Here is a 23,200-nt window from a genome sequence, read left to right as displayed (position 1 = left end):
CTGCTCATGTAAAATATTGTAATGAAAGTATATCATCGGTGGAGAGCAACAATATCTCAAAATTTGGTTTAACAAAACCTGATCCTAGATTTTGAGTCAACAAATCTCCATTTTAGAATTTCGTTGAACAGAGTCGTATGTCCAAAGTGATCTCTGGGGAGATACAACATTTTTGAACGAAATTCTGCGATGAGATTTTGTTGAATCAAAGTCTGAAATGTTGCTCTCAGCCAATGATACATTTTTTTTTTGAAACGATAGTAAGAAAACGAATTTTGGGATGAACTACCTTAACATCAGAAGTTGAGATCATAAATTTGCGCCAGAACTTTTCATATGAAAGTACTAGCCAAAAATGTCCCACTTTAAAAAAAAAACATTTAGCTTTCTCTATCTGAGAAACGATTTAATTTTCTATTTCCAAAGCACTCATTTTCTGAAATCTGATGAATATACAGATAAATGTAGCGGAACATGACAAAATTTCTGAGTTGCTATCGAAAATGGAGTTGTAGTTACAGAAAAAAGATATCTTATTTTGAAGAGTGATATTTGAAAAAAAAATAGTTATTTTAATGAATTTTTGCTATGACAACAAAAAAGAAATGCACATCCGAGTAAAATTATAAAGTAATGGAAATATTGTGAAATGAAATATTTATAATTTATAAATATTTATAATTATTATTCAAAACATAAATATCTTTTTTTGTAACAAGTCTATTTTAGACAAGGGCTCAAAAGTGTTGTTACATCTTATGAGATTTTTCTGAGTTTATTGCACTTCTAGGAAAATAAGCACTTTGAAATATGAAATTAAATTATATTGCTAATTGGGGCGGGTAAAAATTTTTGGACCTATTTGGATTTGTACTTTCATACGAAAAATTCTAGGGGAAATCTAAAATCTCAAGTGCTAGTTGTGATCGATCCCTCAGGCAATGCTCCACATATAAAACAATTCCAATACACACTAAAAAACTTGCGAGATATGAACAAGTAAAAATAATTACAATTTGATGTTATTAATCATTTTTGTGACAAGCATGACAACGTAGCTCTTAGTTAAAGAGATTCTACACCTTTGGTGAAAATGTTGGCAGGAATTAAAACAAGCTCGCTGATTGGTTCTATTAAGAACAAGTTGATGTTAAAATTTCATGAATACTGTGGAGTTCGTTTGCGAGTAGATCGAATTCCAAACTCGTTGTGCCGCAGTCGAGGAAGTTCCTTCCCATTAGAAAGTTTCAAAGACTTCAACGCAAGTTCCTTATATCTATTTAAATTTTTTCAGTGACTTTATGATACTGGTTACACTGTTTGTGATTTTTTTTTGACAGTTTTTATAGTTTTTATTTTGTTTCACCGCCCCTTATTTGTTTTAATTGATTTCCTCGACAAAAAAAATGTTGATTCCTCCGATAGACGTTTTCTGGCGTGCTTGGATTGATTTTTGTGGTTTTTGAACTAATTGAATTATAAGAGCAAACGTATTTTACGGGTCATAAGCCTCCAGCGGACACCGAAATATGTGTTGAATAACTCTATTGTTTTCATCAGCAGAATAGGCTGACTGATTCAATCAGCTATATTCTGAGGCATGCCCAAAGGCTGGCCTTGAAATTGGAAGGTAGGGATGGTAGGCGTTGTCAGCTTCGTGGTCGTGATTATACATGTATGTCAGTGTTGCTGTATGTGGTAATTACGTATAGTCCATACCTGTACACCAATGCTATGGCTTGCTGCTATCTTCACGTTATTGTAACTTTCATATCAATGAACCTTTCCAGCTTGTGGGTTCCTACACAAATCTTATCTCACTGTAGTAGGAGTCTTATCTACTTATCTTTTTGTTGTCAGGAGCTGACTAACCACCATAATTTTACAACAGTGTCAGTAAAGTGCATTTATCATTGTAGAAGAAATATTTTCACAGTCTTCTGTTATTTATTTCCTAGTACCAAAAATTATGTCAACGTATCTTTCAAAAAGAGCTACAAGCCTTCTGTATATATCTGGTATTCAATCTGCGTATCCTCATTGTTGATATTTAAAGTGTGATGTGTGTGCTGCAGAACTCTTTTCTATTAATATACATTCTTTGTTTATTTGAATTACACGCGGAGTATAGCCAGTCGCAGATACAAGATCGCTACCGGCTCTAAAAAAAAACGTCAATCAGTTCTTTTCCAACTTCTGGAGTTCAACTATGTAATAGTTGCCACGAATTTCCATGATTACTCACTTTATACAGTTGACTCATCCACCTGAGATAATAAAATTGCACTGAACAAGTGTAGCCAGGGAATTTTGTACCGTGAAATAGACAGCTGATGCTTTGTACTCGACCGATGAGTGCAAAAAACGTCTTGACAGAAACACGAGAGACAAGTGATTGCGGAAAGTAGTTATCGCATACGGAATTGCATAGGAGTGACAGAGATGGTGAATGACGAGCCTCCAATTTGCCAGGCCAAGGCAACTCACTGCATGCGCATGCCCCTGCGATCAACAGAACAGATTTACTTGGTGTTCTTGATACCGACGTTGATAAACTGCACGATTTACTTGGTACATTTCTCAGCTGATCTGGTCGTTGTTGAACAACACTTTAGGGAGAGCAATCCCATATGGGGCAGCTGCACCCTTGCCATTATGTACGCACCTGCGATTGCCTATTTTGTGTTGACCGTATCGAGGCCCGACTGGTGGATGAGCGAAGATGAGAAGATATCGAAAGGAGTTATTACATGGTTCATACTGCAGATTTGCCAGTTGTTTATGTTTCCACTTTTCGCGTTGTACAGGTAGAAGTCGTTAATATACGTAAGCTGTGATTAATTCTAAAATTAAAATCCCCGTTGTAGTTGATTGTTGCATGTTTTTAGGTATGCCGGTATGATAGTGTTGGCTGTGGATGCGATAATGCTCTCGGGTGTTGAGAGAACTAGAACCCTGACTATTGCCGCAAAGCCTGCAGCTATCGAACTGTATTTCTTTCTTCAAGCATGGTTTCAAGCAGCCCCGCAGTCGATCTTTCAGACTCATCTCCTTTTTAGACAACAGTCTGTTTTGCGGTCATACCAGTCAAGTATGTATTCAAAATTATATTATTGTCTGTTATGAATTTACATATTGGCAAAGTTACTGAATCATGTGAGAATGTAAATGGGGCATTCTTTCAATTCTGAGGACAGTTCTCGATCTGATGGTTCTGATATTCCTGTAACTTTGGGAATACATTTTGTTGAGTGGAAAAGAGTTTTTAAAATTTTTTCAAATTCTTTAATACTACCAGAAGCTAGTTGGATTGATAAATGCACGTTTTTAAAAGTTTTAGCTTGTGAAATAAGTGCTTGAAAAACGTCTTTTAAGCGAAAAAGTTAATTTCATCAATAAAAATACACTCATCACGACCAAACCATCGCCAAACAGTAAAAAATATGATTTAAAGATGAAATCTCATTGTGAAATATGAATATACACACTTCAAATAAATATTTTGTTTTGTGTTTAGTGGGTCATTTTACTATGAACCTGAAATTTTGTGGATTGGATTATCAATAGAATCATTCAGTTGAATAATATTAAGCAAAGAACAAAAAGCATGTATGTTAAAATAGTATGTTCCTCGTTATACTTGAATTACTGAACGGTTCCTCAGATATATTTAACATTGATTTTTCTTTGACTATACGCAGGAATTCAGCAAGATACATTAATATAGATTTAATCCGATCGCTGTAGCGTCTTTTTTGCACCACTTAAGTGGGGCGGGGCGGTGAGGTGAATCAACCTCATGCTCAAAATGGCTCGAAACCATCTTCTTGAAAACCTGAAAAAATTCATGTGTCACGCTTAAGGCTTCTACTTCATGATGAACTTTTGCCATAAAATGTTTTTTAAATTTATCATAGAAATAACAATAAGTACATAAACTCGTGAAAAAACGTAGTATTCTTAAAAAATTAAAAATTCAGAGACCAATGTATGAAATGGAATGGGTAAAAATGCAAATTAAAGATCAAAACTGCCTTTCAATAAAAAAATATTACAAGATAATTTTATGAAATTGGAACACTTATTTTTTTATGAATACATGAATTTTTTTTAGGAATGTAGGAGGTTTTGATAGAAAATATACACAATATACAAGTTATCCCCCAAAGCGTCTGGCCATTTTTCAATCTAAATCATGTACACACGATATTTAATTTGAATAATATCAAGTGACATTCTACAAAAAAGTACAAAAAAAAAAAAAGAAAAAATTATGCAATAATATATAAAATTATAAACTATTGTCTGTCACAATGTAAATGTTAAGAGTAGGGATAGCGGTTAAATTAACCCAAACCGAATTTCGACCGCTCGCTATGGCTGACTGAAAGGGGGTGGGGACTCAAAACTCAATGTGAGATTTTTACTTGAGAGTACGATTCTTGAAGTAGGGGTGCACGCCTGTCCTCTTGGTTAGTTTCAGAATAGGAGGGGGGGTTTGCGATTCCGACCTGGATCGAATCGACCCCCCACTTACACTGATTGGGTTGATCATATACAATCTTAAATTAAAAACTTACATTTCCATTTCACTGATGTGTTCAATTTCGAAAGATAATCCTTGTTTTCGTAGAATGAATGAATTTGTAAAAAGTTTTGGTGTTTGAGTATTCTGTACGTGTTCCAAAGAATCATTTACTAGTATAATAGCTTGATAGCCATTTATTTATTCATTTATTTATTTATTGTTCAACGGGTAAAGCACCCTTTTACATTCATAAAAAAAGAAAAGCAAAAACAGTTTACATAGTGGTATATGGGAAAGGAAACTAGAAGTAATAAACAAAAAAGAGTACATTTGCAACTACCAATTATACAAAAATAGTTTGCGGGGCTAACAAGAGACAGAAGGCAAAGTAGAATTATACATGTCCAGCCAATCAGCGTTATCGTTACACAACCAAAAAGCCTATAAATAGGTGAGCAGGAATCTTGATTGTAATTAGGATTGAACTGTCGGAGCAATTCACTACAATCATTCTGCTTCTTTCTCAATTTAAGATATCACGTTCTTCTGGTATAATTTGAGATGTCACATTTTTCTGGCACAATCTGAGATGTCACGATCTTCTAGCACAATTTTATATGTCACCTTTTTTTGGCGCAATCTGAAATGTCACGTTTTTCTAGCACAATTTGAGATGTCCCGTTCTTCCATACTGCCGTCGAGCAGTAGAGGCCCGGGGCCTCTAGGTAATTGAACTATAAAGCAAATCAGGAAAAATGAGTGAATAGTATAAGGTACTGAAAGTAACAACATTCTTGAATAATATAGAGAACTGCTTGACGAAGTTGATCTTCCTAACAGATTTGTAGACGACGTAGTCAAGATGTTTGTTAAATGTCATTCTGCTATCGAAATAAACCCTCGGATCCTTTGCTCCATTCGCCTGATTCAAAAGCGAGTTACTGAATTTGTAATAGCTTGTACAAGAGCTGGCAAGCTATAATAGCTATAACTGAGTTCGATTGATAGTCAGTACTTGCAAAGCTTGTCCGACCGATCCAGTTTTCTTGAGTACACATATAGCGACAAGCATTCAACCTATTTTTAAATTGATTGACTGCGCTTGCATCAATAAACGCACTTCGAAGTGATTTCTACACTGCTACCACTCTATTACTAATAAAGTTTTTCGATGAATGATTTTTGATAAGTGGACTGCGCTCAAGTTTTAGACGATGGTCTCATAGCTGCATGTTCCTTGATAGCCTGAAAAACTCCTTCTGATTCATATCATAGTGACCCGTTAGAAGCATAAACCATTGGAATTGGTCGCCTTTTTCTCTTCTCATTTTTAGTCAAGGAAGATTCAATTTATTCGACCTTTCATTATAATCCAAATCCAAGATGCAGTTTGTTAAGAACTTTTTGTAGGGCTTGGACCCTGTCCTATATACAGGTCTGGAAACTGATCGAAATTTTTGATCGCGAGGGTTTCCCACTTACTGTCTATAAATGAATGCCATGGTTCTAATATTGATCATATGGTTCGCGATATACAAGAAGTCCCCAAACTGATGTATACATAGGTATATTACATCACACGGATCTATGTTCAGTGCAGTGACCAGCAATAAGAGAGAGATAGTTGTGTTTTATACCTTCTGCACTTGTCTAATATGTGGTGACCATTTCGCATAAAACATTGACCGTCAGAGCAAATGACTGGTGTGTTGGGGTGTTTGCTTCAAGCGCGGCATAAACTGTTGCTGACAGTTGAACCTGGTTATATTTTTATTAATTTTATTTAGATGAAACAGCTATTCCAGTTTAACATGAATTAATTACCGAGACACGTATTTACATTTGTATAAAGATAATTAGACAGTAATATATCTGAGAACTGAATAAAACAATTTCGAATTATATCTTCTCACATCTATTATATACTTTTCTTCCCTTTCATTGGTTTCATAAGGACTTATACATACATATAATGCACTGATAATATCTAAATTCGATGCACTTCCAAGATCTGTCAAAGCACCTGACTTACATTTGCAGCACAGAACGCAGTTATGTGTGCGACAAGTACGGAAGGTATGAAACAACTAACTTGCTCTCACCGGCCCCCACTCCCATCGCGCGCATTCCAGTGTATATAGAGTTCCGTGCATAGGAGCACAGTCTTACATATAGGTCTTGCAAAGAACAGAATTATCAGTGGTGATGGTAGTCTGAACTAGGATCGACGGCGCATGCGCCGCATTTGGAAAAAAAAGAGACGGAAGCTGCTTTTTTCTTTGTTTCACATCACATCCCGACATCATAAGTGCACCTTGCGGCGTAAATCAAAATAATAAACACGGACACTAACAAGCAGAATATCACACCTTCGGATCACAGAATCTGTTCAAATTTATAAAGGTGTTTACTTGGACAAAATATGAAGCCCCTGATGCACAGAACAAATCCATAGGCTTTTAGTTGCTTGACTCATTCAATAATGTAACATTGTCGAGCCATTTATCAGTCCTCTGCTACGGCTCTAAACTAATTCAACCAACTCGAGTATATTACTGAAACTTTGTCAGCCAACTACCAAAATTAATATTGAAAGCGCACACTCACCATTTTTCAACTTTGACGCCACAGCAAGGCCAACACGCACTACTCAGTAATGAGGAAAATAGAGTTGAAGAGAATTTTTGTATCACGCTGGCTTATGATGCTTATGCTAATAGATGCATTGCGTCTGTTTGATTCGGATTTCTTTGAAATATTGCGCCATTGTCCTTTACAAGTATCAAACAGGCTTGAATTATTTCTACGCCCTCATTCCGACGCTGGCAATTGGTTGTGCCATATGCATTTCGTTGTTTTTCTCGCAAATTTTCATTTCCATTCATAAATGTTGAACATCTTTAATTTGACGCAATTCCTTATTAACGTTTACACCACATACTCAGTAACTGCACATTCAATGTAAAGACAATAATCCTTTTCTCACCGGTGGCATTCGAAAACCTGCAAATAATCACAGAGCATCAATTTCGCTAAGAAAAATTATATAAATAACCATATTGAAAATGTTTATTTTTATAGTCAATATTTTCGGAAGATTATATACTTATCTAATGCAATGATGCTAGCCGGGTCTGGTTAATTTACTTATATCAACGTTTAATTTCGAGAGGTTATGTTCTTTCGCCGTTTCTATGCGACAGCTCGACGAATACAGAAACTACGAATCATCATGAAATAACCACAAACTATTATTGATCTATAATTAATTTTTATTGTTTTTGTTCGGAACAGGATAGTCTGGAGTGGTTAGATAATTATTTCAACCAATTTAGAATCAGAAAGCAAGCTCCTATGTATCTGACAGATCACGACAGATCTCGACCAATGCACTACGCTATAGTTGCCAACCATAGAGGTATTATATAAGCATGATGGAGGGTAGGCGGCTCGGAACGTGTCGCCTAGCTACAAAGAGAAAGAGAACGAAAACCTTTCTTTCTCTAGCGGCATATATAACATACAATTAGACGCTCTACACAGTTACCTTGATTTTCTTTCTCTAGTAAGGAGACACTTCTGCTTGCACGAAAGCTTACAGCTCCTCTGCTGTATTCTTATACTTTTATGGGAAGAAACCACAGAACCACTTCTTATTGATCGATATCTGTAACCGTATGAAAGTGGTAAAAATTTGTTTTCAAGCTTACCACTATAGATGATTTTGTGGCGCTTAAAATTTTTGTATTGAGCTGTGACGTACACGCAATCGTTTGATTGATAAACATAACCTAACCAAACATACACAAGCTAACAGGATCAATCATTATGTGTGTGAACTTGGCCAGCACTTTTCGAAATTAATATTTTTAAAAATTGTGCTGAGTTGTGCTCCTTTTGTGCTCACTTGTGTCGTAAAACTTGATATCTCAACCTCGACAGTTTTCCAGGAATTTTGAAAAAACCAAATTACGACCAGCCCAGCACTTTTCGAATATCAACTTTTTTCAAATCGTGCTGAATTGTGCTCAATTTGTGCTAACTTGTGCCGTATTTAGTTTCCCTGAAAAAAAAAAAATTATTACTTTTACTGAGGCGTGCTAGAGAAAGGCTCAAACTTTTCTTACCTTACCGTACCGTTATTCGAAGATCTGCGACTTGTGCTGAGTTGTCCTCGAATTGTGCTCGCTTTGCCTTTTTCGTTTTTGAAAAAAAATTCAAACAAAACATCAAAAAAATGATTCTTTTTTTTTAAATCCAAAAGTCGAATCTATGACATGTGCTGAGTTGTGCTAGGCCAAAGCTCAAACTTTTATGTGTGACGAAACTCGCTCCGGACAACCTTTACCATTGTAAGAATGAATAATCCCCCAAGCAGTGACCAAAATTTCAAAAATGTCGATAATTTTGAGAAATTCGAAAGTCTGCAACTTGTGCCGTTTTGTGCTCGATTTGTGCTCGATTTGTGCTGGCTTGTGCCGTTTTCGGTTTCGAAAAAAAAATTAAAACAAAAAATCAAAAAAATAATTTTTTTTTAAAAAAATCCAAAAGTCGAATCTATGACTTGTGCTAGACCAGGGCTCAAACTTTTATCTTCGAAAGAACTTGCTCCGGACTACCTTTACCCTTGTAAGAATGAATAATCTCCCTAGCAGTTACCAACAATAAAAAAAAACTCGATAATTTTGAGACGTTCGGAAATCTGTCACTTCTGCCGAGTTGTGCTCGATTTGTGGTCGTTTGTGCCGTTTTCAGTTTCGAAAAGAAATTTGAACGAAAATAAAAAAAATTAATGTATTTTTAAAAAATCAAAAATTAGAATCTATGACTTGTGCTGAGTTGTGTTAGGCAAGGGCTCCATCTTTTGGTTAAGACAAAGCTCGCTTCGGTCTGCCATTACCCCTGTAAGATTGAATAATCCCTCGAGTAGTGACAACCATTTCCAAAATCTCGACAATTTCGAGAAATTCGAAAATTTCTCACTTGTGCTGAGTTGTGCTCAATTTGTACCTACTGGTGTCGTATGCGGTTAAAAAAAAAATTTCAATTAGACAATAGAATTTTTTCCTCGGCTTAAAAAACTCACTTTACGTCCTCGGTACATAATTTACTAATCTAAAAAAAAAGGAAAAATTTAAATAGCAATGTATTACTTTTGCTGAGTTTTGCAGACCAAGGACTCAAACTTCTTCCAAATCTAAATTGGCCCTCTTCCCGCTCGACTACAGAAAGTCCGAGAGTTTTAAAAAAATGGTCTACATAAATATCTATTGAATGCCAATTCTTAAATAAGAGTATTGTCGTTCGCATTTAAAAAGTAGATCAAATTATCTACCGACAATCGCACGAGTCTCAAAAATTTAGATTTTGATGCAGAATATCTATGAATAAAATAAAATTGAAGCGTATTTTATTGTCGACTTTTGCACTTTGATTAAAGTTCTATTATCCATTAAATAAATAATTAATGGATCATGGATTTAAATTTCATTAACCATTAACGAATTAGTGAAATATAATTTTGACCATCAATTATTCATTACCTGATTAATTAGTAACAGCAGCTATAATCAATTGAAAAATATGCATAATACATTCGGTAATGCATTAAAGAAATAATGAATTTTTCACAACTTTCGGTCTCCGCGAGTCTTGTTAAAAAATTGAGGCCCCTCGCCAGACAACTTGGCACAAATGCAAGGAAACAAAAAATGCAGAAAAAACTGAAAGTAAAATTATTTTTGAAATACTTTTTTTTTCAGCTGAAATAGCACAAGTTAGCACAAATCGAGCACAATTCGGCACAAGTTGCAGATTTTCGAATTTCTCAAAATTATCGAGATTTTTGAAATTTTGGTTACCGCTCGGGGGATTATTCATTCTTACAATGGTAAAGGTTGTCGAGACTGAGTTTTGTCATAGACGAAAGTTTGAGCCCTGGCCTAGCACAACTCAGTAAAAGTAATGAATTTTAATCTTTTTTTATTTTTTAAAATGTTTTTTTATTTTTTTTTTTTTCGGGGAAACTAAATACGGCACAAGTTAGCACAAATTGAGGACAATTCAGCACGATTTGAAAAAAGTTGATATTCGAAAAGTGCTGGGCTGGTCGTAATTTGGTTTTTTCAAAATTCTTGGAAAACTGTCGAGGTTGAGAGATCAAGTTTTACGGCACAAGTGAGCACAAAAGGAGCACAACTCAGCACAATTTTTAAAAATATTAATTTCGAAAAGTGCTGGGCCAAGTTCACACACATTCAATCATTGCATTAGGTAAGTAGAACCTGTCGGAAATATTGATCGTGAAAGTCAATCTATTTGATGTGCAAATGGTTATGATAAAAGTATCGTTATCATAAAAGTGGTAAGAGTAGAGAAATTACTGCTGTGTGATTATTTCCAGAGTTACAGGTTTACATACACCGGTATTTTCTTCACACCACAACTAGTGATATTTACTTTAGTCCTGTCAATGCTGTTTTTCCCACGCACCTATCGTAGAATGCAATGAGGACTGACTGCGAAATTGGAGCGTTCGAGATCTATTGTTCAACTATATGTCAAGTGTATTGCAGTCATCGGCTATGACTTGCGTTTAGTGGAGAGTATCCAATGCTTGAAAATGCTAAAAAGCATCTTAGAGTATCTCGAACGCAGTACAATTATCTGATAATATGACTGAATAATCTCGAAAGTGAATCAATGTAATTGGAAGTTATATATTATAATGCTGTTTTATTATGTTGTTCTTCAGTTTACTTTATTTCTGAATAATTAGCCGAGTCACGCTAAAACATCTCTTTAGTATGATACTAAACTTTACATCGGCTTGATTCCCGTTATTCCTGCACAGTGGTACGCCTTACTGTAGCGTCAAAGTTAAAGAATGTTGAGTTTGTGCATCAAATATTAAGTTTCGTAAATCGGCTGACAAAGTTCTGATAATACACTCTAGTTGGTTGAATTAGTTTAGAGCCGTAGCAGAGGAGGATAAATGGCTCCTCAGTGGTATATTATTGAATGAGTCGAGCGACAAAACCCCTGTGGGATCGTTCTGTGCGTCAGAGGCCTCATATTTTGGGCCAAATAATCACCTTTACATGTTTGAATAGAATCTGTGATCTGGAGGTGTGATATTCTCCTTGATTGATTGTAGACAGAAACGCTGCTAGGAGCCCATACAATTGGGGTTTTCATAGATTTTTTTACACAGTTATTCTTTCATTCCCATATAATGTGCATTGCTAAAAAACGTATTCAATTGTATTTCAGCTTTCTCCGCATTTCCGTAAATCACTGGCAACGATATGTCACCTATGAAAGTTATTATTTAAAGACGTAACTTGATCTTAATCGATTTCTCGTTTTTTTTTTTATTGTGAAAATACTTAAAGTACCATTCTTCTTTATTTTGACCTACTAAGATTAATAGCTGTTCATAGTCTTCATAACAAATAGTTGTATATTTGTATGTTCGGTCTGTGGAAGGTAATTGAATGTTCAAAAGTTTACCACCCTTAGCAGCAGTTTTCGCATCTAGATTCGCGTTTTCTTTACTCGGTATCCCGATATGCGACGAGATTCAGATTAGGACCATCTCTGCGTCTATTTTAAGCTAACAATAAGACTTACTTATTTCTCAAATCAGTCATCAAGGGAATTCAGATTCTACATTTTTTTTTTTTATTATTCAGAGCTTTAAGCACGCTTTCAGAGTCAGTAAAAATACGAAACTCTTTGTGGTTATGTGTACTGATCGATAAAGTCCATACAATAAGTGAGCGCTACGCATTCCGTGGAGAAAATGGAGGCTAAGTCAGGTATTTCCTTAAGCTTTGTAATTCGTAAAAATCGCTTAATCCGTAGATATCCAAAAATCCATACATCCCTTTTCGAAGCCTATACCTCAGAAACTACTGATTCTTCGGATTTCTGACCATGAGAACTTTTGATCGAGAGGATATGTACTCTTACGTAAGTGGGCGAAATAAATAATCAGGAGAATTCAAAAGACTGGGGCGGTTTATTTCGGATAAAAGTACACGTAGACGTGTGTCGTTTTTAGAGTCTGTTTCAGGAATTTACAAGCTACTCGTTGATTCCAAAAGACGTTCGTTGTCAGGGAACATCAGATCTTCATTTTGATTAATTAAATAAATACATGCATATTCGAAGGGGGAAACCGTAACAGTACTATAACATATTGAACATCCAGACAATTAGATCCGGACCCACTTTCTATGAGGATTCTGCGGAGTCCTTTAGAAAACATATCAAACTATTTGATAAGTTAATTGTGAAACCATATTTTTTTATAACAATCAAAAATTAGTGGTTTTGCATAATTGTTTTCAAAAAGAAAATTAACATATAGGCCATGAATGGCTTCGAGATTTTAACAATACGGTTTTTTTTATTATAAGACATGAATTTAATCCATATTCAAAGCATAAATAACTAATTTTGTATTTTAAGTAAGGGACTTTTGACTCCCCTGCAAATAAATTAATAGGGGTATTGTGTCTATATCCCATACAAATTATTAACGAAGTGTTTTGAATCTATTGTATCTTGCCAAAAAGTGTATCTGGGTACGGAGAAATTAAGAAAGTGCAGTTCCCGTCGGAACATAGTAAGTGATTTACACAAAAGGAACATCATTTTAGGATCGGCTCTCCATCAAGTTTTCCGCAGGCAACTGAGAATTCAAACAGTAATATTACATTTAGTATTGATATAGTTAATGTGCTCTCGCGGATTGAGTTTTCTGTTCAAAACCGTTCCTAGAAATTTAGCCTTATTAGAGGGTGAGACTGTAGTGCTGCCAATTTTGATTGTGTTGATTTACTTTAATGTTATTTGTGTTGAAAATGACCAATTGGCATTTATCTGGAACAAGTTCTAGATCTGTTTTTTCTAAATATGCAACAAGATTGTTAACCGCGAGTTGTAAGTTTATCATAGCATTGGCTAAATTTTTATTTTTAATAAATAGAGAGATATCATCAGGGAATTGCTGATTCTCTACATCATTCTGTACGATAGTAGAATTTGTCTTGCACAGATTACGTATAAAATGGGACTTAACACACTTCCTAGGGATAAGCCTTTAGTTACAACACAAGATTTACGATCTTTGGAATCCAAACGCAAATATTGCGAAAAAAAATTAAGATTTTTTATGAACTGATTATATTTTTTAAGTCGTTTCAAGGACTTAAGATTCTCCGGTACATTTGTGCTACTACCTCATTGAATGCGCTTTTCACATCAAGAAAAAGAGCTGAGAGGCTTGCCTTTCTACGAAAACATTGTTACATAGAAGTAGTCAGGATCGCGAGATTATCTGCGCAAGATTTATCCTTCTGGAAACCGAACTGTGATGGGGAATAAAGTTTATTGGTTTTTAGCCACCAGATTAGATATCAATTACAATATCATCAGTACTTAGGCTAGCCGCGTTCGGGGCCACCACAATCTTCGTAGTCCCCAAATCGACCTACCGCGCATGCGCAACGGCGAGAAATTTGAAATTTGTGTAGGTAGAATGTGCATACGTACTTGGCAGGCGAGGCGGGGGTAACGAGTCGTTTTCGACATCTGTAGTGTTGATAAAGGTATCAGGTTTCATTATTTTGTATCCTTTGTACGAGTCCGCTCAACCCCGTAATCACTCGCAGCATGTTCGCTCAGAATAAGCGCATGTAAGAAGTTTCTCAACGATGACGACACACATTCGGCCCCAAATACCTGCCTCCAATGGGTTGCTAATTGTTCCTTAGGAATTTCGATGATGTCACTGACTGAGTAAAATCACCTTTGAACGTTTCAACTTGTTTACCATTAGATTGCAACTACGGATTCTCGGAATCTAGGAAGACTAACAGTTCTTGGAATCGTCAGACTAGTTTTGACATGGCTGTCGAGAGGTCTGCGTCAAATTTGACTTGCTCTTCAGATCGAAAATGTATCATATAGACATATGAAATTACACTGCTCAGTAAAATCTCCATTGCAGGCTTCAACTTGTTTCCCATTACATTGCGACAACGAATTCTTGGGATTTAGGTAAACAAACAGTCAAAGAAGTGTTGGAAGAAATGAAAGATGAAATGAAATATGAGCAGAAGAACGAAATCGAATCTGATGCAGCAGATTCTTATGAAACTGCTGCAGAAGACGAAGAGGATGAAACTTTCGTAGAATCATTCATGGAATTAGAAGATGAATCTCTTGAGATGTTTGACGATAAACAAAAATAGAACGATTTGGACATTGTGTACGGGGTGCAGGATCTTTCTACTGCCGGACTGATAGTTGGTGACTCACCGATACGCTTTGAGCATGGATGCATTCCCATAGGCGATATGTGGTATCCAGAAACCAAGGTACTGTTGGAGTTGTTGTTTAAAAAGATGCCGGATAGCGCTCACGTTACCTCCGACGACAAGGAGAAATACAAAAATATCCTCGCGACCAATGCTCATAGAAAATACTACAGCGCCAATGAGCCTATCCAAAACGCTCGTAACTCAAAATTCAAGTATGAATTTGATTGCAGCGCTGCCCAATATTTCGAAGCAGGCAAAGATGTATTGTCACAGACGTTGAAGCGTACGGGCAACGCTGTTTTGCTACCTCAGACTTGGATTACTTGACCATGTGTCAAAACACATTATATTTTCTGGAACGACGCCAACGAGTCAGTAGAACGTCATCGCTTGCTTATGGCATCTCAAGCAATTGGAAATACAAGTCACAACAACGAAATAATGTCGATTCTCCAAGAATTTCGGGAAGCGAGAATTACCTATTAGCAAACTCATCGCTTTTTCAATCATATGCGAGATAAGGGTCGACGTGTTTGGACGGCAGCTGACAGCGCAGGATCTAGGGGGGGGGGGGGGGGGGGGGGGGGGAAGTTGGCGGCTTATGAACACATTTGCCCTAGATATTTTACCTGAAAATAGGATATTAAAAAATTCGAACTTGCGTACTTTACATGCTCCTGGAAGTTCTTTCATGAAATTGTTCAGCTTCCATCATTCATAAACGAATAGAGTTGAGAAAACGGGTTTTCTTAGGACGAATGTGTTGTTTATAAATCAACCTGTAACATATTTCACCAAAATTTTCGTGTAGGTTGATTTTTTATTCAAACAAATCACATTGAACATTTTTTTAGGATTCATTCCGTTTTTACGATGATATTTCAGAAAAAGCTAGAAGATTCTGATTATTCAATTAATATCTACCAGTTAATTTCTGAATTGTGATGCAGTGAATGTTCATTTCCGAATGAATCACTTCTATCCGTTAAAGATATAATTCACAAATGAAGAATTAGAGAAGTCGATTTTCAGCGAGTACTTCTATTTTATGCATTCACAATATTAAAAATCTGAAAAATACGAATGAAACCAAAGTATGTCATCAGTGTGAACGAAAGGCTATTATTACGTCAAGCGTACGGGGGGCTTCAAGCGGTACCTACCAAATCGTCAGTGTTTAAAACTGGTAATAAATTATGAATCAGAAAATTGAAAAACGTTTTCGAGAAAGGTTGTACTCCCAATTCGACGCCAGAAACATTCATGATCAGTCAAATAGCAAATACCACCCTAGTAACGTACAAACTCAAAGACTACCAGAATGAACCTATCGCTGGCGGTTTCTATGAACAGGAGTTGCTCAGTGTTAAGGAGTAACACCACTATAACAACCTAAAAAGTGCACCATTTTTTTGGGAAGGCGGGAAAAACAAGATGATGACATGATACAAAAAATTATTACCAACAAATATTCAGAAATGGCCTCACTGGAGCCATTCTCGCAAGACATGCGGCACCGCATGGTACCTGGTGCAAATTTAAATTTGTAAAAAAAAAAAATAAGCATTCAATCTCAGGGTGGCCACTCAATTCCGCTCACGGAATTCCCTGACATTTCCCGGTTTTCCCTGTCTAAAATCATTATTTTTCCCCAACATTTTGATGAACAATTTGTGCAGAAATCACTAAAAACTATAGTAACCTAGGTAAAGTATGGCCAAATATATGAAAGTTATAAAAGTTTTTAAAAGTTGTTTATTCCGTTCATTATGATTTTTGAAAGTTGACAAAAAATTAAAATTTCCATTTCTGTGGTCGTGTTAAGTACATATTTAAGAAGGGGCTCCAAGAAGCGAAATATTTTTAGAGCTATTATTTGAACATTTATGCTGTTTGCAACGAAAATCGAGGTTCGAAGAATTATGACTAATTAACGAATGTGTAACTTTTTGAAAAATAAACTTACAAATTTTTTTCCAACGGGACATTTTTCTTTTAAGTGTTAAGAATACACCACAATTTATCCAAATTTTTAAATTGATATCTAATACAGCAAAACAATTATCTTATGCGGTGTACTGTCTAGACGCGGCGCGTCTATGCCGTAACAGTTGCGCAGAGCCCTGTGTTCAGCGTTAAATTAAAATTACTAATACTGAAGATAGAATTCCGGGTGCTCGTATTTTTTCATTGGAAATTTCCTCCTCTTTAAGAATCTTTTTAAAATTTTGGCTAGCGCTTTTACTTTTTGAGTTATCGCCAAAAAATTGAGGCTTCGTTTTTTCTAGACTATTAGGCGTCGGTGAACGTGCGTCTCCACACGCAGTGACGGCCATAGATAAATCAAACCGATGTCTGCTCGTACTACTGAATTCATGTGACAATCGACAACTAAGCTTATAATCGTCAATAAGAAGAGAATAAAAATTGTGATGATGCGGTGATAGCATCTCAATTTTATGGACAAGGCTTTTGAAATCCGTGAGTTCTATAAAAAGTCCCTGACCAACCAAAAAATTCCCTGACATTTCCCTGACTTTTCCCTGACATACAAAATTCCCTGACATTTCCCGGTTTTCCCGGTTTTCCAGACGGGTGGCCACCCTGAATCTACATATTAATAGCTACCCAAATACGTGAGGGATTTTCAATAAGTTAATTTAAACATTATTTATTAATCAATAAGTGCCTTTTCTGTGGTCGAAAATTGAACATTCTCATTCAAATACACACCAATTACACAAAAATCAATATTTTTAGTACATGTAGATTAGGCAGTTTTTTTTCTAAATTCATATTAGGACCAGTTATTCTACGTGCCACAGAATTCAACGTGTCTTACGAAAATGGCTCTAGTATCGCCATTGTTGAATATTTGCGGATATTAATTTTTTGTATTATACTTAAATATATGCCTAATAACTTCCTTAAATATTATTATCTTATTCTTCCATCCAAAAAAAGTGATCAAAAAAGCACTTTTCTTTAGTTCTTACAGTGATATTACCCCTTAATACCCGGACATTTTTCCCGTCGAGAATTGGGTTAAGAAACGTGGAAAAAATTATACATCAAGCAATTAGGGTTTGAAAGTACACATAACAATTGGATAGATGTATCTGTTAAATGAGAATTGTTATTCAACTAACGGAAAAATGGGAATGTCTCTGTAGTGTCAGGAAATATGATCAGCTAGTCGTTACTCCAGCTGATTGTGAGTGCTATTTTTCTTCCGTTCTAGGCATAGACGTATTGTTTTTTTTCTAATTTAATATTAGCTTATGATGTGTGAAAAAATGTTGTAACGCCGAATCGTGTTGTCGACACATCAGTGTTCACATCCGCTAATCTTTTTATTTTACCGTGTGTCCATGAGGAAAGTGCGCACCTTATGCACGTGCGTCAAGTCGTTTGAATCTTACTGGCTGACAATTACCGCATGATTGAGCAGCCGACGCAATGCCAATGGCGACTGTCAGGAACTCGGAAGAGGTTATGTTCACAAGGGAAGCGCGAAGTTTTGGTCAAGTATTTTGTTACTAATGACTTTCTGATTACAGTGATAAATTGACCGTTGAAGAAATCCGACGATTTGATTGACACGATTAACGTGCATCTGATTTATTATACTTCGGTTCTTCGATTTTTCGTACCAACACCGACAGCAGTTGCCCACAGGTCACGGTGAGCTCCCTAGGGATATTCGCGATTAGCATTGCGTCGGCTGCTTAATCAGGCGGTAACTGTCGGCCAATAAAATTCGAAGGACTTGACGCACGCGCATAAGGTGCGCACTGTCCTCGTCGACACACGGTATAATGACCAAGGTCATGTAGTATGAAGTAGCAAGTACTACTTATCGTCATAAGGGTTAAAAGCTAGTTCAACTTGCATAACAGTTTGTACTGCATGTAACTTAAGCCGAAAGGTGACGATTGATATGACGATTTTGCATCGATGATTGCAATATCAGTCGTGCAACAATAGGGGAAGTGTAGGTAGCCGCGGACGGCGGGTATCCTCGGACACTTGAAGTATGCAACAATAGTCAATAGCGTAAACAAAGCGACCCGTCTTAGCGTGTGCGTAATGCGTATATACAAGTTGAGATGTGTCGCTTTGTTTATATTTTTGTCTCTATCGTTGCATACTTCAAGTGTCTGAGGATATACCGAGCGTTCGAGGTACCCGCACTTCCTCTACCTGTTCTTCACATCATCAATGAATTTATTTTTCTTTCCCTTCATGGCCATCTTAATTTCTGTTACAGTCGTGGTGCAAATATTGAGCATTTTCATGTCAATCGTGGTGCTCTCCATTCAAACAATGTCTTTCCAAAGGTTTGAGAGCCAAAGAATAAATGGTAGGAAATTAATGTGGGCAATGTGGCTGAAGAAGTACCGTGAGCAGGTAAACAAGAAATGAAATAATGGAAGATTCTCTATTAGACTAATTTATTACTCTAATTGTCTGTTTTCTCAAATCGTAGGAGCTTCGAGACTTTGCAAACCAAGAACCTATGGAATCGACAACGTTATTAGAAACAGATGGGAAGACTGAAGTTCTTAACGCTGCCGAAAACACAACAGAAACAGACACTAGGGAGTCAATTCCTGATGATCGACTTTTGACTCGACAGATATCTACGACACCACCCTTACCTCCAAAAAATGCACACGTCACACCTCCTCCTACACCTTTGAGAGGTGTTACCATTGTTACGCCTCTAGAAGTACCTAAAATGCCGGCTCCACCTCGGCCAGATTCCGTACCAAAAAACGAGGATAAAAATTATGGACACGAGTCGTTGATCAGGCCAGTGAGTACAGATGCAACGGGTATTGGCCTTAATAAATCTACGAGTTTGAAACTGCCTCAAAGAAGATATTCACAAAAAGGTCTAGACGAAGACGATCCTATGGGCAGAGCAATAGGTTCTCTATGGTGGTTTTTATTCATCGCGCCTCGTATATTTTCCATAGCTGTGTTTTACGAATTTTACCCTGGGACATTGTTTGCGGTGCTGGGTGTCCACTACCTCATTATGCTAGCTCATTTATTTTACCTCGCCAAGGACTACACGGCTGCAACATTTTTCATAAATCTTTGGTTAGGCTTGGTTTACATTGTCGCTGTAATAGAGTATAAAATTAAATTCAAATATGCTGATAAGTGGTTATTTGCTTACTACACATTTGTTATGATACAAAATACATGCTTTACAACTGTATGGTACTTTCACGCCGAGTGGGACGGATTTTGGTACTACTATATATTTTATGCAATATTTGGTAGCATGGGACTCTGCATCATATCCACAACGGTTTACCAAATTTTACTGAAACCCAAAAAACGGCGAGTTTATGTCACCTGATTTTATCTCCTTCGTATTGATATGCATGTTATTATACCTCAAAATGTGACGACGTGTAACAAGTTTTTATATCGTATTAAATGTGACAATACATTTGTACCTGAGAAATTGTTTCAATTCATGCAAATTTGTGATCTACCTGGTGACATTATTACTCTGATGTTTATCGAGCAATTTTTTACTAACCGAAAGTTTCATCCAAATTTGAATAAGCGAGATACGCATTTCAAATATTTCTGTACTACCCGTTGCCGTTTTTCGTTGACCCGCTTATTATATATCATCCAAAACTATCATTTGTCCAAAATTCGTTATAGTGCAGTTTTGCTGAATTGCATCTTCAGATTATTGGTAATTAAATTTAAAGGGTTACATCGCTTTACAAACCGATAATGCTGTTGAAATTCAAAATATATTTTTTTGCCGGTATTGGATGAATGAACCCAAGTAACACAAATGTTTAACAGACGTCTATACGATGCATTTCAAAAGTTAGCTTTCCGACTTTCAAATTTGTGAACAAAAAGGCAACTCGAAGATGGAACGTATTGTTATCATTGAATATATTATAGTTACTGAAAAAGTCACCATAACTAAACGAGTTGGGTTAATAGTTGTCTAAACGTACGTATATCACAATTTGGAAGTGTCTATATGTTATTGTTCGAAGGATGCCATGAAGATATCTTTTTTGAGATAACATTTCGTAGCCCAAGGTAGTACATGTATAATTAGGTATCTATAAGCTGACAATTGTGACTCCATGTAGATAACGTTAGTTAGTCGTCTTATCGCTATGATGGTTGCGACATCCTAACCAATCCTACTGTGACCAAGTCAAAGCGTGCATGAAATCTACCAGGAAGGAGCCTACTCCAGTAGCAATAATGTCTTATCGGTAACTTTAAATCATCGGTTTGAGGTTGCCTGTCGGACATTACCGTAAGATAACTACTGCACGCCTTTAAATCGACATCTGTTCTGCTGTTGCCTTAACGGTAGTGTTTTATGGTTTCTTAAGTAATGAGGGAATCTGTTGTCCGAAATCTTATTTCGTCCAATAGATGGATTTTTGAAGTCATCAGAAAGTTATTAATTTATCGTGAACTAATTTATGAGTATGAAAGTTGCCTAGAAAGTATCTTTTGACAGCGCTATTCTGCCAGCTATATGCTATATCCCATTTTGGCGGGATACTTACAACAGTTTATTTAACAATAAATGCCATTGAAGAGATGACTAAAAATTGTCTACACGCAAACGTTAGCAAACCGCTATAAATATATTAATACAGCAAAACATTGTCTGATTTGGAGAGAAAAAGTACTATTCATGCCAACTAAATATCTCGTTTAAGTGGCATAATACTATCGACGTAAGTATTGTATAATTTCTATGATCATCGCCTTTTTTCTATATTTATAAGTATATAGGTATTTATACGTTTAGGTTATAGCTTAGGTTCAGGCAATTCAAGGCACACGTTTATTTTTTAGTCGGTGAGAGGCCACCAACCTCGATTGACACTGGCATTCGTATGGAGTTCCCAGCTCAATTGACTATCAATTATCCAAATAGTGATCTTAAAATTTCTCTTGCCTATTGGACAATCCAAAACAAGCTACTTCAATCCGTTGTGAATGATCTTTTGGTAGGGTTGCAGAAATTCAGTCACCCTGAGCTTCCGTCGGATGCTAGGACATTGTACGAGTCGTTTGGACCCTCGGAGACAAAGGGACGCCAAAAATTTTAAAATTTACCTCTCATATATAAACGTACTTTTTATTTGTTAAAACTTTTTGTTGTACTGCTCGACGTGAAAAAGCTACCACGTGTGGGGATATCATACGAATAATGTGTATTCATAAACTTTCTCAGATATTACGCGTGAGTGACGCATTTGAGGGAACAAAAATCAAAAGCGTTGAAGAAAGGATCGCTGACTGGCTTCGTCGTGGGAGCGACAGAATTAAAGCAGTGAGAGTTGCTGGTCATAGACATCGTAATGAGCGGCGGCAGCAATAGTTACCCGTATATACATTTTTCCTTCATTCTATATTACAAATATTATAGTTATGAATCGAAATCACCAATCGAAGTTGCTATTAAAATATAAATAAATTCGATAATCTGTTTTTTGTTATACATGCAGCTTATGAAGGGTATACTGATTATTTTAAGTATGTAGTCTGGTATAAGAAATACTGATGTAAATAATATACAGTTGGTTGTTGTATAATTATTAAGAATTTTAATTAACAATTAACATTATATTACTTACATCTGTAATACAAATACCGAACTTTTATTATCTCACCTATCCCATACATTCTATGAATTACCATATAATTGTTGGATATAATTATTTGGTGCTGCACAGTGGTCGGAATCACCGAAAAAGTCGGCAAAAGTACACCAAGGTTGAGACTTTAACGAAATTTCGAAATTTTATGTTTTCGAGGTCGCTGACCACAAATCTGAAGTCAAATTTGTAAAATTTAAAATGGCGGGTCCAACATGGCCGATCGATAGGGGTGGGGGTAAGAAATCAGAAAAACCAAAAATCAGAGTAGCCAGAATTCCGAATCTAATAAACTCGAATAACAAATATGAGAACAGATACTAACAGAAATTTTAAGTCCCGAATGGTGCCCAATAAAAATCTGCAGTTTACCTAAAATGTATTTAGTAGAGGGCTCTATTATCCGAACCCACTTACTTCAGAGATCGTTAATCCAAGAATTCAGAGATGCAGAATTTAATAATGTATAGAGTCGATATTCTAGAGAATGAATTTGTAGAAAGTTTCATATTCTCAAATGTCCAAATATTATAAAAATAAAAGTTAGAACTTCATCATCTAGAAACGATGGAAAACAAATATCCAGAATGTAGAAGGGTCATTATTCAGAATAGTACAATTCTGAAAGATCGGTATTCCGAAAGTAACCGTATAAATGACTTATC

The 23,200-nt window shown here is 36.1% G+C and overlaps 1 protein-coding gene and 1 long non-coding RNA gene across 3 annotated transcripts; one reads left to right on the top strand and one right to left on the bottom strand.

Annotated features, from left to right (window-relative positions):
• Window positions 1-1,243: 1,243 nt before the first annotated feature.
• On the top strand, window positions 1,244-22,455 carry LOC124219067 (uncharacterized). 2 transcript variants are annotated; one of them, XM_069136152.1, is made up of 5 exons: window positions 1,244-1,630; window positions 2,132-2,807; window positions 2,889-3,091; window positions 19,130-19,269; window positions 19,349-22,101. In XM_069136152.1, the coding sequence occupies exons 2-5, from the start codon at window positions 2,443-2,445 to the stop codon at window positions 20,231-20,233; spliced, it is 1,593 nt and encodes a 530-aa protein (XP_068992253.1). In that variant the 5' UTR covers window positions 1,244-1,630; window positions 2,132-2,442; the 3' UTR covers window positions 20,234-22,101. The 2 variants fall into 2 exon arrangements, with proteins under 2 accessions (XP_068992253.1, XP_046482151.1); XM_046626195.2 differs by lacking the exon at window positions 1,244-1,630 and adding an exon at window positions 22,112-22,455 and having other exon boundaries at window positions 1,658-2,807; window positions 19,349-19,678.
• On the bottom strand, window positions 4,733-8,848 carry LOC124219068 (uncharacterized). The gene is made up of 5 exons (XR_006883312.2): window positions 8,656-8,848; window positions 8,436-8,591; window positions 8,076-8,195; window positions 7,136-7,531; window positions 4,733-5,262 (listed from the first exon to the last, which is right to left on the bottom strand). It is a non-coding gene; the product is annotated as an uncharacterized lncRNA (long non-coding RNA).
• Window positions 22,456-23,200: the final 745 nt, after the last annotated feature.

The sequence above is a fragment of the Neodiprion pinetum genome, chromosome 5, assembly GCF_021155775.2.
Source record: "Neodiprion pinetum isolate iyNeoPine1 chromosome 5, iyNeoPine1.2, whole genome shotgun sequence".
In the NCBI taxonomy this organism is placed as follows: Eukaryota; Metazoa; Arthropoda; class Insecta; order Hymenoptera; family Diprionidae; genus Neodiprion; species Neodiprion pinetum.
Note: the sequence above shows the minus strand (reverse complement) of the source record. Positions and strands in the feature narration are given on the sequence as shown.